At 42.5% G+C, this 15,921-nt stretch overlaps 1 protein-coding gene across 3 annotated transcripts in view; it reads left to right on the forward strand.

The window, feature by feature from the left end:
* The first annotated feature begins 1,744 nt into the window (after positions 1-1,744).
* GNE (glucosamine (UDP-N-acetyl)-2-epimerase/N-acetylmannosamine kinase) overlaps positions 1,745-15,921 on the forward strand; it is a 35,007-nt gene continuing 20,830 nt past the window's right edge. The window contains exons 1-2 of one of the 3 annotated variants that reach the window (XM_063180093.1): positions 1,745-1,817; positions 14,632-14,840. In XM_063180093.1, coding sequence (XP_063036163.1) covers positions 1,767-1,817; positions 14,632-14,840 — 260 coding nt within the window. In that variant the 5' untranslated portion in view covers positions 1,745-1,766. Of the gene's footprint in view, positions 1,818-10,615; positions 10,656-12,751; positions 13,112-14,631; positions 14,841-15,921 lie in introns of those variants that run through there. The other 2 variants (XM_063180094.1, XM_063180096.1) reach the window with 2 other exon arrangements.

Genomic DNA, 15,921 nt, shown 5'->3' on the forward strand with positions numbered 1-15,921 from the left:
TTACTAGTGTTGTCCCAGAGGAAAAAGAGCCTCAAGTTCTAAATCTAAGACTCTCTTTGTGTCAACAACAGAGAAATTTTAGAAACCAAGTATCTCACAAAGGGAAATTTCAATACAGATATTTTTCTCCCACAACCAGCAAATATGTTTAAAACCTATATACCTACATATATATTTATTTGTATGCCTATACATATACATCAGTGTAATGCAGCCCTGGGGGAAGAAAATCTGTTAATTGGATGTTTCAATGCTGAGAAGAAATAAGAGCAGAAAATACATATGTGCAGGATGAGACTTCAGTAGAACACAGTGTAACACTTTGGGTTTCAGATTAGACTAGAGACAGAAAAAAATGTATATTTCTGAGACAAAGAAAGAAGACAATAGCAAAGAACTCACAATGAAAATATACAGAAAAGAGAACCACACAGATCTGCATGCTGTGTAAAATGGGGGGAAAATGCAATGTACAGTTTACAGCAAACTAAGAAAATTACTCCTTTTCCAATTCTAAAAATGCCCACCTTTTTAGAGTCTTTTGTGCTGCTTCGTTGTCCATCCTTTTGTTCTGATGTTTTATTTAGTAACTTACCTTGTAGACATTTAACAGACTAAAATGAGCAGCTAGGAAAACATTGTGGCAACAGAATGCAAAAAAATTATAAATTACCAATTATAAACTGCCATGGCTATACGGGAGGAATCAAAATAGATACCAGTACAGCACACTGATGCGAATTAAAATAATATCACAGCAATATTCATGGCCACTCCTGTTGAATTGTTTGTGTACAGGTGTAAATCTGGTCACAGAAAAAAGCCAGTCAGCAAAATTTACAGGTGCTGTGTTGCTGACCTGCTTACTAGAGTAAAATGCTATAAATTTATGTGTTACTTTGAACATCTGTGTTCCAGGAAAAACAAGCAGGAAAGGAGAGAATGGCTGGAGACAAGCAGTTTCTCCATAAACACTAAGGCAGACATCTCAAAAATCAAAAGACATTCACAAAAAAATTGCAAGCACCCCAAGACGACCCAGAAATTTGTGGTCACACAGGTGTCTACAGCAGCTTGGGGCTCTGCACGAGAAGGGTAACTCCAGGGCTCCCTTGGGACAGGGTGGACACGTACAGGCCCCAGCATTGTCTTGCGACAAGAAGTAACTGGAATCAGGCTTGTGAAGCTCTGGCTGCTGCTGTCTTCCAAACCTGTGCTTGGGAAGACTCACTTGACACGTTTCTTGCCTTGAGACAGCTGCAGATTCCTGTGGCTCTGACCGGATCTGGGTAGTCTTGGTGATGTTAAACACACTAGGTGTCATGGATATTAGCGGATAATATCCACAGAGACGCTTGGTAGCAGTAAAGGTGCCTGCATTTCCTCACCGCTGAGTGCTCTGAGAGTACCCAGCAGGGGAACGGCTCCCCGAGGCACAGGGGAGCGCAGGGAGGGGATACCGGGGGATACCCGGAGTAGGACCCCGCTTCCCACGCTGCCCTGCGGGGGGACCGCACGGCCTTAGCGCACGCAGTGCTGAAGCCTCGGTCGCCGGGACCACCCCGGAATACGGAGCAGCCTCAGCACAGCCCCTCATCTCTCGACCCTCCGGCGCCTTCCAGCGCCGCGCACACCCCTCCCGGCGGCGGGCGGAGGGCGGCGCTTGCAGGGCGGTCCCGGCCCCGGCCCCGGCCCCGGCCGCGGGTGTCTCTCGGCTTGGCAGCGGCAGAGCCGGCCCGGCAAAGCGGCGGGCACCGGCGGCCGCCATGGGGACGAACGCGCCGCCGCGCCGGGAGCCGCTGGCCCGCGGCCCTCACGTAAGTCAGGGCTGGGCGCGGGGGACGGCGGGCGGGCCGGGGGCGCTGCGGGGCCGTGCCGCGGCTGAGCCCCGCGGGGCGGCCGGGCAGGCAGCGCTCCGCCGAGCCCTGCGCCGAGCCGGCTCCCGGCACCGGGGGATGCAGCCGGGAGGGAGGGAGCTGCCTGCCCGCGCCGCGAGGATGTCACGGCAGGCGCCGTCTCCAGGGCCATCGCGGGACCCGCCTCTGTATCGCCGTGTTTTCAGCGGGCACACGGGATTTGGGGCCGTGCCGGCTGATGTGGAAGTTCTCGTGAGACCTGTGCTGAATGGTTGCCCTGGGCTGAATTTGTGCCCTTTCTCTCTGGCTTCTTTTCATTACCCAGTCCATAGCAAGCTGTGGGGAGCCAGTGACCTTTTCCGAAGCTAGCACACTGTTCCTTGTAACTGTGACTATCGTTCTTCTATTTGGAAGATGAGAAATTAGATTCACCTACATTAGGTTCACCCATCCTGGAAGGTGGTCTCGGCAAGGGTCTAGAATAATTTTCAGTTTTATTTTGTTGATGAACCTGTGGCAATGATGAATGGCCCCAGCATTCCAGGTGCTATACTAGTACAAGGAAAAAAGGCATGCATGCTCCAAGGATTCACTTTCAAGCAGGATGTGGACAGAGTTTGGGAGAAGAGACTTGAATACAGGCAGGATAACAAGGGGACTTGATCTCTGTGGGCTAATTTTTCAGGTAGGTTTTCTCAGAAGGCGTTCAGCCAACAAGTGAAGTCAACACACTATTGAGGAGAAAGCAGAGGGGAGCTGTACAGCAGGGAGGATAGCAAGTGCAGAAGGGCTGGAAATACGGCACCGGAGAGGGGGCCAAGACTCTTGGGAGGGAGCGGTCCAGAGTCCTTGATCTTGGACTAGCAGTGCCACTGCAGGAAGTAGTCCTGCTGATGCTGTTGCTCCAGGCTATTGACTTTGCCCCCTGTAGAGCAGGTTTTGTGGCTGACTGACGGCTGGTTTTAACTACTAGGAGCTATAGCTCTGCATGCTTGAAGAGTGTGCAACAGATATCAGAGGTGATGTCTGCCAAAATACAAAACAATAGGTGTGTGCCTATCATGCAAGGAAGGCCTGTCCCTTTTCAATCTGAATGTCCTACCATGTCAGTTGTTTCTCTGAAGCTTTTCTTTACCTATCCTCCCTTTCCCCTTGTGTTCCAGCCAGCTTTGACTTCAGATTTGGCACCAGATCTCCCTGAGATCTGGAGGTGTTGAGAAATACCACCTTGGCTATTCACCAGTGAAGGTATCCCTCTAGGACTCAGATACAGGCTTTAAATAAACTGATATCCAAAAAGCACTGAAAATATATCTGTTGTATTTATTTTTAAGTAAGAAATTAATTGACATTTTTTGCCGTCTAGTAGCACTGCTTTCCTATGGTGCTCTGAGTCCAAATCTGAAATCACCATGTCAGCACATCAGATACTGAAGAGTAAACCAACTCAGAGACAAAACTGAAAATTAACAAAGCTCCCCATTCATATTAAGGAAATCAAGGGTGCTGATGGAAATTATACAATGTTTGCACATCCCCCAAGATTTTAAATGAGAGTGTCAGTACACAGGAACTATGTGGATTGTCTGACTTGGGAGCATTCTTCTACCAGAAGATTTCTTACCTCTGATATGTGTGATGTGCTCTTTAAGCATATCACACTTAACAAGACTACCTGCAGCCTGGAGATTTTTAACTAGTAAGAAGGTTGGGGGCCCAGCACTCGGGGACATGAGTCCCATCAACACTGTGCTGCCTCGGGAAAGGCAGATTTTTATGGGCTATGTAAAAATGACACTAGGGCAGAGTCAAGGACACCCATAATATTTTCTGCAAATAAGCATGATTTCATGTGGTAGAAGCCAATCACAGGGATTTTTCCACTAAGTACTTAGGACTAAGGATTGTCCTTTTCAAAATTGTGTTCAAATTTTATGCTTTTTCTTACAACTGTAATCAAATTTTAATTCTAATCAAAAGATTGAGCTGGATCATTGGATCTTTGAGAAAACACAGGCATGACAGCATGCCACACAATGCCAGTATTTCATAATTGCCTTTCAGAGACACACAAGAGGGTTTCAAAAAGCACAGGAAAAGTAAGAGGGAGTCTCAACCTGGAGTCTCATTGCCAGATACATTCAGGCTGAGTTTTTTATAAATACTGCCTCAGCAGCCAGGCCAGTCAGAAAGTGGTCTGTGTCCACCTCCTACACCCTGGCACAAAGAAGGCCTTGGGAAAACAGGCTGCTATTCTCTTAATAGTGTATGGTCCTTCCTGGAGGGACTCGGTACAGCCTAAGGACATGGGTGTCTATTAGAATGTCTGTTGTAGACTTGCTCTTCCTGCAAAAATCAGGGAATATTTTAGCAGTTATATATCTCTGCAATTCTGGACAATTTTTCATCGAAACATCTGGTACTAAATCAAAGCTTTAATAAAAGAACATGGATAGCAAATCCAGCTGAGAAAATCAGACTATTCTAGAATAACAGCTGACTCAGGCGCTCTGCATGTGATTTTTTTTCCAGATTAGTATCAGAAAGCCGGAAGGAAATAAGTAAATGGCAATTTAGCATGTGGGCCTTTTTCGGTTTTTCTCTAAATGTCATCCTGAATTCCATAGATTTATTCTTCATCATCAAGATCTTGATTTACTGTCCGATCAAAGCAAATTTACTGATGGTTTGTTGGTTGAATGCTTTAGAAACAGAGCTTCTTTTTAAAATGGTGTGCTTATGTTTTTATTTTTCCTTGACTTTCATTTGTTGTTTGGAATAAACAAATTTTTCCTGGACATTTCTGGTAATGAAAATAAGGCCTACAGATACTTCAGAAAACAAGGAGACTTTATTCTTTATTCCAGAATTAAAACCACAGATGTACTTTTGTGGAATACCTGATACCACTGTGCTTTTGACTGGTACTTAAGCCTTCTGTTGCATCTCTACAAGCTTCTTCAAATGGAAAATCTGAAATTGTTTCAGGGAATTATAGTAGCCATGTAATACATTAAGATTTAAGAATCCTCTGAGAGTCACATGTTTAAAGGAGACATTTGAATAACTCACCTAATAATACCTAGTGTGTTGAAAGACAGGAGAATCCAGACTTAGTGAAGGTAGCTACTGCTACCCTTGTCCATTTTATATTGTCTCACAAAATTTCCTCACCTGTCTTAGTAAATGTAAAGTGACTATCTGCTTTGTACTGTAACTTTACAATCTCATTTTCTTTTTTCATCATATTTTTTGTCTTAGTTAATAGCCAAAATCCACAAACTACACATGAAAGAAATTATTTTAATATGGCATAAAGGGTGGAAATACATGTTTACTATTATAATTCTTTAATCCTGATAATGGATCACTTCTTAATGGATTTTTTTTTGTAATTATGTAGTAGAATTAGTACTCCCTAAAATTAGAAATTAGCAATTACCAGAGAAGATATAATAATTCAAATATTGGTCATCTAATAGTCGCATTGAAAAACACAGTTACGTTCAAGTAGGATGTGAAAGAGCCTCAAAAGGATTAGGAGAGATGAAAAAAAAGAACATACCAGTTGGACAGGAACAGCAGAGAGGAATCTCTAGACCAGTGTGCAACACAGCAGGTATTTATTAATAGTGAGAAGTGGCCAGAGTTTGATTCCTCCTTCCTGCCAGACTTTTAACTTTCTTTTCAGCACTTTATGTCAATTTGAAGTGAAAAAAGTAGGCAGTCTTAGCGTCAGAACTGGTAAAGCTTAACAGAACTTTCTTTCCAGACTTTCACAAATGAGAGGCATTTGCGTCTTTGGCTGTTGGAGAGCTGGCTCTTTTTTCTTCATGGTTGCCTCGACCAGGTATTTATATATATAAATCTGAGGTGGAAATTGGGATCTTGTACTTGGCAAATATACCCAGTGTCTTACCTACTGATGAGGTAAGCTTCCAATCAACTTCATTCTGCACTGGATCACATCCAAATATTCTGAATATGTAGAGCAACTCTACTGATTCCATTTTGAACATACCCCAAGTTGTTTTAAGAGAATCACATTGTCTGCTGATCCAGGGGTGTAGATGCACGGCACCATAAGAGGAAGAATTGCACCACAAGAACCACCCCAGCCTAGGCTGCCATCATTGTTCAAGACCAACTGGTCTGAAGCCAGCTTGGGTATGTTGAACTGCATCAGATTTCCCAGTGGATGTCTGATGTGTGTCAAAAAAATTGTCAGCAGCAATCATTCCAGCAGGACTGAACAAGAAGTAGAGCTTCAGAAGAAACAGACAAGCTGTAACCCTAACAGCATTGGTTACAAGTGAAGAAAATAGACCCATTTGAAGAATTAAACTGATCACATAAGCAGAGTTAGTCACATGATGACAGCAAAAAGTGGGTCAGATCCACTATTTTTAGATGGAGTGGGAAGGAAAAGTTTTGTGGTGTTTTTTTTTAGCAGAAATTAAGATAAAGGCTCAAGACATAGAATGAACTGGGAAAAAAACCCCAAACTATTGAGGTTTCCAGTACTCTTTCCACTGCTTTACATGGGTTTCACATGGATATTATCCTAGCCTACACTACACACACACCCCTCTCTGACCAAGGAATTCTCTACAAAGAGTTTGCTTTTTATGCCATGTATCTATCACATTCTACAACTCTACCTAGTTAGAATAAACTTTACTCACATTTTATAGCATATATGCAAATGCCATTGTTTTGTAACACACCAGACACCAGAATATGCCATCTTTCCAATAGGGACGAAAAAGGTACTGTAATCTATTACAGAACATTGGAAACTCTTGGGAAAAAAAAAAAGTATAGAATGTTTTTTACCTAATTCCTAATTACTTCAATGAGATTCACACTTCTGCTTCTTACTTGGGTTTTTGAAGCACCTAATTTTAACACTGACTCATGGAATATTTAGATAGGAAAAGAACCTTAAAGTCATCAGCTCCAACCATTAATACAGCACTGCCAAATCCAACATTAAATCATGTTCCTAAGTGCCACATCTATGTGCCTTTTTCATAATTCTAGGGGTGATAACTCCAGTACTTCCTTGGGCAGTTGCTTATAATGTTTGATAACTCTTTCAGTGAATAAATACTTCTGAATATCCAAGAATAAACCTCCACTGGCACACCCTGAGGTCATTTCCTCTTGTCTGTCATTGTTACTTGGGAAAAGAAACTGATCCCCACCTTGCTACTCATAAGATAGCTCCCTGCACCAGCTTCATTGATTTCTTTGGACAGTATCTTTCCAGAGACAAAGAACAAATTTTCATATAGTTATTGATTTCTTCTCCCTTAGCTGGGAATTCTGTGTCTTACAGTCTTAGATGTCCATTTTGTGGGCATAAGACACTGAGCAAAGATGTAAGAGATCTGTGTTACGATGACAAGAGAATAAATCTTCAAATTTCCCTTTTCATAGCATCTATGGCATTGTCTTATCCCTGATCTCTTCCCCTTCTCTGGAACATCAGATATGAACTGTGATGTGTTTGTCCACAATTGCTGTTAACTGCACACCTCACCTGGTAGTTTTAACCAGGAAGAACAAACAGGAAAATGCAGGAAGGTAAAATTTATTAGGCTTTCCCTACTGTGTGTAACTATTTATATTCTCCTTATATCATGTAGTGCACGATACTTGGTCCCTTCCTGCAAGGAATATTTATAATGGAGTGCATTCTCAGTAGCTGAACACTACCATGCCAGGATCTTCAGAGGTTATCAGTTTGGCTGTCTCAGAAGGGCCTGCTTTTCTGAAAGCCCTGATCTTTAAAATTCAAGTTGCTTTCAGGTATTTTAGGCTGGACAGTACAGAATTGTTACATTCAGCTGCTTTTGAAAACCTTAATGGAAGTTCTTTTACTCTCAGCATGTGTCTTTGACATAAATAAAATGGACATAAATGAAAAATTAAGGAGAAATAATAAAGAGTCACATCATGTAGATGTTGAAAAGTCATAAAGCTCTGCTTTCAGAAGGGAATAAGTAACACACAGTGGCTAGCACCAGTGCAGAAGATCAGAGTGCTACTGATTCTGTCTGTCCACACTATCCATCTCCTGGCCACCGTCATGCACCAACCATCCCAGTTAAGCACCTTTCACCTTTTGCAGGATGGGTTTCCAGCAAATCCAAACCAGCTGCAAACCAAAGCCACTCTTCTATTCAGATCTTAATCACCATGACCTCTCCCAAAACTAGTACGCTCCTCATCTCCAACATTTCCCAACACTTTGACACTAATGACCATTTAGTCTCTGCAGAGCCTTTACTATTCCTGCAAAGCTTTCTGATGAGGGAAGTGCCAATGAATTTTCTGGATACTGAGACCCTACTCCTCTAATGAACCCCTTTGCAGCCACAGGCCTTGTCAAGGCCTATTCACAGTGTTATTGGAGATTTTGAGCAGCAAAGCATAAAACCAACAGGAGCAGGCAGATTTTGGGCTGAGGTTTCTCATCTCATCTCATCTCATCTCATCTCATCTCATCTCATCTCATCTCATCTCATCTCATCTCATCTCATCTCATCTCATCTCATCTCATCTCTCTGCACAGCATTTGTCTCTCTGCTGAGAAGCCTTGAGGCAGGGCTCACTCAGTAACAAGAAAAATTTAATCTTGTTTATGTAATATGTGAGGTCTGTGAGAAATAGCCAAAAGGAACATAAACTTTCTTGTTTCTTCTGCACCTTTCACTGTAACATGCTGAAACACCATTAGAACATTTACAGAAAAATTACATGAAGAGATGCACTGATGGTGTTGTAAGAGTAATTAACTCTCAATGTGGTTGCTTCTAGCTGTGTTAGTACTAGTTTAAACCGGAGTCTGCCCATATGTTCACACTTCCATACACTCATGCTCAAATATTATTCAGGCTCTTCTTCAGTGTTTCGGTGAAACCAAACAGATATGCTGGCAAGCTTATCATAACCTGAGAGCATTTACAGCAGACAATTCAAATTTATTTAATATGGCATTTCCAGAATGTAAATGGGTTTTAAGCGATGTGCATAAAGTAAATCTAGTGATGCAGAGAACAATGAAAATAATTTAAATTGGACGTGAATTGAACCTAAGGTGCCTATCAGTTGCTATTACTGCATGTGGTCAGTATTGCAAGCGAAGATGCCTGGTAACTTCAGAAGTGGGTGTGCTGCAATATTCTCAAAACACTGAGTCTTCACAGAGCTATGACTCATTGAACCACAACCACAGCTGTCTGAGGACTTTCTGAATGTCAGCATAGGATAAGATCCTTTCTACCTCTCTTGGGAAACAGTCAGATCATCACTTTAAATTCCCAAGGGCAAGTCGTTAAGAGTTTTTACTTTAATAATCACTCTTGAAAATATTTTTTCTTTTAGCTGAAAACTTCAGTAATTGTTTCTTAAAGTCTTATTAAACAAATATTTGTAACTGCTAGGAAAGACAACCTTTTTCTCCCTGATAAAGGCCAGAAATGCAATTATCTCATTCCTTCCACCTGCTTTCTTCTAGGTATGTCAGACAAGAGTCAGTCTTACACCTAATTTTTCTAAGAATTAAAGGGCAAAGCTAGAAGGGATATGAGTCCCCTCAGGTTTATATGGATGAACAAAGATACAATCTGGACTGAAAAACTCTGGCAAAGTTCTGGTACCAAATAGCTGAATGTTGTACAGGCTTGCTCCAATGTATGGCCCTACCACACTAGACTTAGGTTTCAGCCACACAAATGTGAAATCAGAGAAGTAAAAATGGGCAAATAATTATCCTTTTACTAGGACTGTGTGACACCATTTCAGCTATTACGATGTTTTAGGTAGTTTCAATATATAGTGGGCACAGGTTGCTGATGTTACACATGGTGCCTCAGGTATTGAGCTAGGATCCAAGTCATAGTCACTTCATTAATGTGACCTCCAAACGCCTCCAGCTTGAGAAAACAAACCACATCTCTTTTACAGTCAACTGGAACGCAGATGACAGCAACACCTGGTAGTTGGTTTAACAGCTTTTTTGATTGTGCTGCATGCCAATGATGTTGTCATTTGGCAACGCCCTGGGCTGAATTAATGCCAAAATTATAAAATTCTGCATCACACCCAGGCCCTCTTCAGGCGCTACTGGTAGGTGCTCTGACGGGGGCTGCAGTTCCTGCACAGCCTGCACCATCAGCCTACTGCCGTATTTTTCCGTACACCTCTGTAGGCTGTTTGTCCTGACTGTGCATCTCCTACGGCACCCCCACAGCCCCTCGCTCCCTGACAGCCCTCACTTTAAAAGGTCTTAACATGATGGCAGTCGCCACTCAAGCCGTGAGATCATCCAGCAGTTTTAACTAGCTACCTCAGATGTGTATATACGGAGTAATCCATATATAAACCGATTCTGAGGTGGGACAGTATCTTGTTATAGACGATATGGCTCCTCTTTGGGAGGAATTTCTTCACAGAAAGCCCGATGAGACATTGGACCGAGCTGCCATTGCAATGGAGTCACCGTTCCTGGCGGTGTTTAAGGAAAGACTGGATGTGGCACTCAGTGCCATGGTCTCGTTGACAGGGAGGTGTTGGCTCCTAAGTTGGACTCGGTGACCTCAGAGGTCTTTTCCAAGCAATTGGTTCTGTGGTTCTGTGATGGCAAACCCGCATGCGGCCCTACGGGCGCGCCGGGGGCTGCCCGGGCCTCGGGCCAGCCTGGCGCGGCCGGGGCAGACCCCTCCTCTGCGCTCACTTCCTGCGGGGCGGGGCTTGCCGCCTGCGGATGCGAGCGGCGCTGGCGCCGGCAAGGTGACTGCGGGGCGGCCGCGCAGAGCCGGGCCGGGCCGGGCCGGGCCGGGCCGCGTCTCCGCCGCCGATGTGCGGGGAGGCGGCAGCGGCGGGAGCGCGGCGGGAGCGCGGCGGGCGGGAGCGCGGCTGTGCCTGGGGGCGGGGCGGCGCGCGGGCCGGGGCGCGTCTCCGCGGAATGCGGGGATCCAGAGCCCCGGAGATGCGGGTGCGGGTCCCCGGGAAAAGCGGGATCCAGAGCCCCCGCAGGGGACAGGTGCGCACGGGGACACTGTCCGGAGGAGCAGAGAGAGCGGCGGGCCGCAGGCGTGGCTTGTCCCCGTGGCTTGGGCGGAAGAGGGGGAGTACCTGGGCAGCCTTGTGTAGCCAGTGAACGGCCTGAAGTGTCAGGGCGGGTTTAGATTGGATATTAGGAAAAGGCACTTCACCCAGAGGATAATTGGGACGGACTCCCTAAGGAAGTGGTCACAGCACCAGCCTGACGGGGTTCAGGAAGCGTTCATGCTTCCTGAATGCTCTCCGGCACGTGGATGCTTGGGTTGTCCTGTGCAGGAATAAGAGTTGGACTCAATGATCTTTGTGCTTCTCTTCCAGTTCAGCATTGGAGTAATCATATTATCATATTCTGTGACTCTTGGTGTATCAATATTTGGAGAAGCACAGGGGTTGATCCCTTGCACCAGGAAGGGGCCTGGTGGAGACATCAGCCACATTCATGGGGGGAATGGTGGGGAGCGTTTTTTGCCCTAAAACACGTGCAGGGCGATGGATGCTTTTCCACCCTCACAGAGGTGTTTGAGGGTGTCATTTGATGTTTGGTCACCTGCACTCGGCTCTAGGAAGGGGCCCTGGGTGTGTGTGCACACAGGCGATGTAGCACCGATGGTTCAGTGCATGGGTGGAGAAGGGTGGTGGGAATACACGCACTGGTACAGGGTGTGGGAAGCGCTCAGGGTACAATAACCTGCGTGCCACGCAGCAAAGCAGTTGGGTAGGTGAAATTGCCTTCAACACATGGGAATACACAGAGTGTAGAGACAGGGTCTTTGATTTTATAAGCCAGATTTTTGGAGGCGTGAATGTAGAATATAGAGTATGCAGGTGGTGTCATTTGTTTGTGAAACAGTTATCGAGGATTGTCTCATGCTCTGAGCCTGCTAAGAGAAATAGTAGCTGCTTGGCTGCTGTTAAGTCTGGCCCAGAATTTCCCAGTCTCGAAAAGTCCTTGAATCTGTAATAATCTAAAAGCTTTAGGATGGACTATAGAAGAGCAGTAGACCAAAGCACATGGAGATTAAGTATTTCAAGTAGTCCTTCATGGAAGACTGTTTTATTTCTTTACCCTTCTGCTAAAGATTGCTAGTTCCTACAAGGTAGAAGAGATAGACCTTGGAACAGGAGGATCCCCCAGCTACAGAGTTCTATGTAGATCAAGCTCAGTATATCATCAGACATCTAGAAACTAAGAGGCAAATGTCCGGGATTCATTATTTCATATAATTGTGGTGAACAGTCCTGAAAAGAGATGACTTGCCTGCAAAAGCTGATAATAAATTCTAAAACCACACTGGTAACAAAATTTTGTAACTAGGTCATCACAGCTATGCTTGAAGGAATTTGCTGTTAATGGCTGAAGGGACTTGGCCATTGCTTTTTGACAGTGAATACTGTCTGAAATTAAGAATTATTTTTTCTGAGCATTTAGGCTCAGAAAAGTTTGGAGTCGGGATAGAATAATGACTTGTTAAACTGTGATGTAGCAATACATCAGATGTTTAGGAAATATCCACGTTATCCTCAAAAACAATAAACCTATTTAATTAGTGGCAAATTTCCACATGCAGCTGATAATTATACTGCATTGTTACCTACCTTATACTAGGGTAAATATTTTGGTTCTTCAGATAGCAGGTGTTTAAAATTGACAGCAATAGAAAACCTGTCTGGACCAAGGCCAATGTCTGCACTTGGCAGCTTTTTGAAACTACTGTGTTACAGAATTTTAAGGCAGTACTGGAAATAATTCTGCCTTTAAATATAATGTTAACAGAAGTTTGAATGGACAAATACCAGAAACTGCCTTTGATTCTAGTCAATTCAGACAGATTTGGAGTGTCTCCACATCTACGTCTAAAATTATTTCAAGAGACCATTACTACAGCCAAATACTAACTGTAATTAAATGAGCTCTTCATGGCTGGAAAGATATGTGGGCTAGTGATTCAGTTCTGTTGGATCTGTGAAAAAATGGTGGGAAAAGAGATTTCATTTTTTCTCAACTTACAGACCTTCTGTTTTAGGAGATGGTATGTTCTGTGTCTGGATGGAAGGTTTTTAGAATTTCAGACAATTCTTGAAGAAAAAAGAAAGAAAACTATTCTGCTTCTTAAAAGACTGTTTTGCATAAGTGAAGAGAAACTGCTTTGTCAGAGGGGTCATGGTGGTCCTAGCTCAGACAGGTAACTTGGAGTTCAGTTTAGTTTGCTTTGTCACTTCCTTATTTTGCAGTTTTTTACTTTGGCTTCTTGATTTATATAGTATAGAATATGTATGCAGCAGTGGCCAACTTGAAGAGTTTTGTGAGCGGTTTGGCTCTAGTTATACTTAAATTGTTCATGCAGTTTCAAAGAACAAGCTTATAGGTGTGTCAAAAGTGGCGTTCACATCTTGAGCACCATTTCGTTTGAATTAGTGGCCAGTTTTACATAAATAATGACAGGACATCGTGCTCAGAACCACCTCCAAAGAGAGGCTGTTTTAGAAATGAGGAAAAACAGTGGGGTCTGTTAGATCTGAGTCTGGCTGGTGTCACTGCCAGTGGTGGTCACTGATAGTTTTCTCTGATAGTTTTCACTAATAGTTTTGCAGAGCCATAATGGATTGCAAGTGGACTAGAGATACCACATTACCTTTGACAACTTGGCATGGATTCCTGATCGACCCTCATGTTGCTATTACACCAAAGCATTGTATGATCATGTGTGATGAAACCTAAACTAATGTCTTAAAATTAGGGAAATCTTGAAATTTTTTAAGTTGAATCTTGATTTTGTAAGTTTCATGAGAGTGTGATATCACAGTAGCCTTTCTTTTAGAACTTTACTGAAAAAATCTGAATGGAGTCTAAAAGGAGCATGGAATTTCTCCTGTTAATATTATCATGCACTGTCACACATTTCTAGCTGGCAAAATCAGTAGAAAGATTGATACTGCTTTGAGTCAAGGATAAGCAAGCCTTGTCCATTAATCCAGAACAAGTTGCATCTGCAGAGTGGAGCAAAAATCTGACATAACATCAGATTTATACCAAAAGGATGGTGCTTACTTAAACTCTTGCTAACACCTTAGCCATTTCTGTTTGGTAGGAAAGGAAATTTGGGTTATTTTGATGTTTTGTATTATTGATTTTCTTAATGTACTTTGGCCTACAAAAGGGTATGTAGGGCTTTGGAAATAAATGTTTAACTTGCTCTACCTCACCAAAATGTGTTTAATGGAGATACATAAGCTGTCATAGTCAAAAACTTTTTATTTTTGTTTACAGAGTCTGTCAGTGGTTGCATCTGAGCAATTTATTCCATTCTTTTATTTGGAATATGAGATTTTCTTTCTTTCATTTACTAAGGCAGAATAATTTTTCTACTTATGCAGAGGTTTCCATCAGAATAGGGAGAAGTAATTTTACTGTTTGATTACATTTGAACTTCATAACACTTAAATATTGTTTATACAGAATTTTTATATACTTTTTGTAGAAGCAGAAGCATTAAAATTGACTTTTAACTGGAAAAAAATTTCTCTTCTAAGTTTTGGAAGGAGAACCCCATTTGTTCTGTTAGGTATTAGATGTCCATTATAAGTGCAGTAGTATCCATAGTTGGGGCTACACTTGTGTGTATTGTTCATGAAGTGATTGCCATTTGATGCAAGTAAATTACTATTATTAATTACACACTTCTTGTTTTCTCTATTATGTCAGGAGGTGTACTTCAAGAATCTTTCAAAACAGAAGCAGAAGGAAGTAATGGAGAAGAATGGAAACAACCACAAACTTCGTGTTTGTGTTGCTACTTGCAACCGTGCTGATTATTCAAAATTAGCTCCCATTATGTTTGGTATTAAGGCAGAACCACAGTTTTTTGAGCTTGATGTCGTGGTGCTTGGTTCCCACCTGATTGATGATTATGGGTAAGGTGAATTTTTATCTACCAGTTTCTGAGGTGTTAGCAATGTTCATATTAACATTAGGTAAAACAGACTCTTGGTATCATGAGTGCAGACAACAAAGTTTTACTTTTTTTTCCCAGAATTTTATTTTGAGCTCCTTATGAGATTGCATATTTTATGCAATCATTTTTTTCAGCCAGTCTTTGAATTCTAGAAAGTTTTGTGCAAATGCTGTAACTGACTCCAAAAAGAATCACAGGCTGTATGAAGTGAGAAAGTGATGTACTGCATTTTTCCCTGAAACCTGGTGATTATCAAATGGAAATGTGCTACAGTTTTTTAGTTTTCATAGAGAAAAGAGCCTCCTCAGTCATGTTAAATTGCAGCTCTTCTGCTTTACAGTTATTGGAGAAAGTACATATTGCATATGCCAGGAGAACACTGTTAGTTCTTACTTCCAGTGTTGTGGAGGCAGGAAACTGTCGTCGTATGTTTCTGACAAAATGAATGACAAAATTTAATGACAAAATGAATAGCAAAATTTAATAACAAAATGATAGCTATATGGTTGTCTAGTCGTGTATGGGTAGGTGGGAGAGAACTAGTAAGACAGGATGTTCCACTGGTGACTGTTCTCTTTCTGCACATTACAGCGCTCTGTTCCTTGCTTTATACTGGATGTTGTTTGCAGCCAGTAACATGGCAAGGTGAATTCAACATCACAAAAGTAACCTGATTCAGAGAAAAAAAAAAAAAACCAAAAACAAACAGTTTAACTTCTTGACAGGTCAGTACATTGAATTGCACCCTTTCTGATTGGAGAAATAAAGTAGTCCCATTTAATTTGCCATAAAGGACAAACATGGAAACATGGCCCTGATTTCTCCATATCGCATAACCCTTGACTGTCTGCAAGACTTGTGCAAAGTAATACAAAATACTACTTTTCCAGTTCCAAGATGTTTAACATTTGTCTCTGTATTGTGAATGATTTGTAATGCACAAAGAAAAGAGTAGAGATTTTGATCTGGCAAACATAAATGCACAATCTCGCTTGCCTCCTAGATTTTCACCTTTCAAAAGGCAAAGAATACAGAAACAA

Source organism: Melospiza melodia, chromosome Z (genome assembly GCF_035770615.1).
Source record: "Melospiza melodia melodia isolate bMelMel2 chromosome Z, bMelMel2.pri, whole genome shotgun sequence".
Lineage (NCBI taxonomy): Eukaryota > Metazoa > Chordata > Aves > Passeriformes > Passerellidae > Melospiza > Melospiza melodia.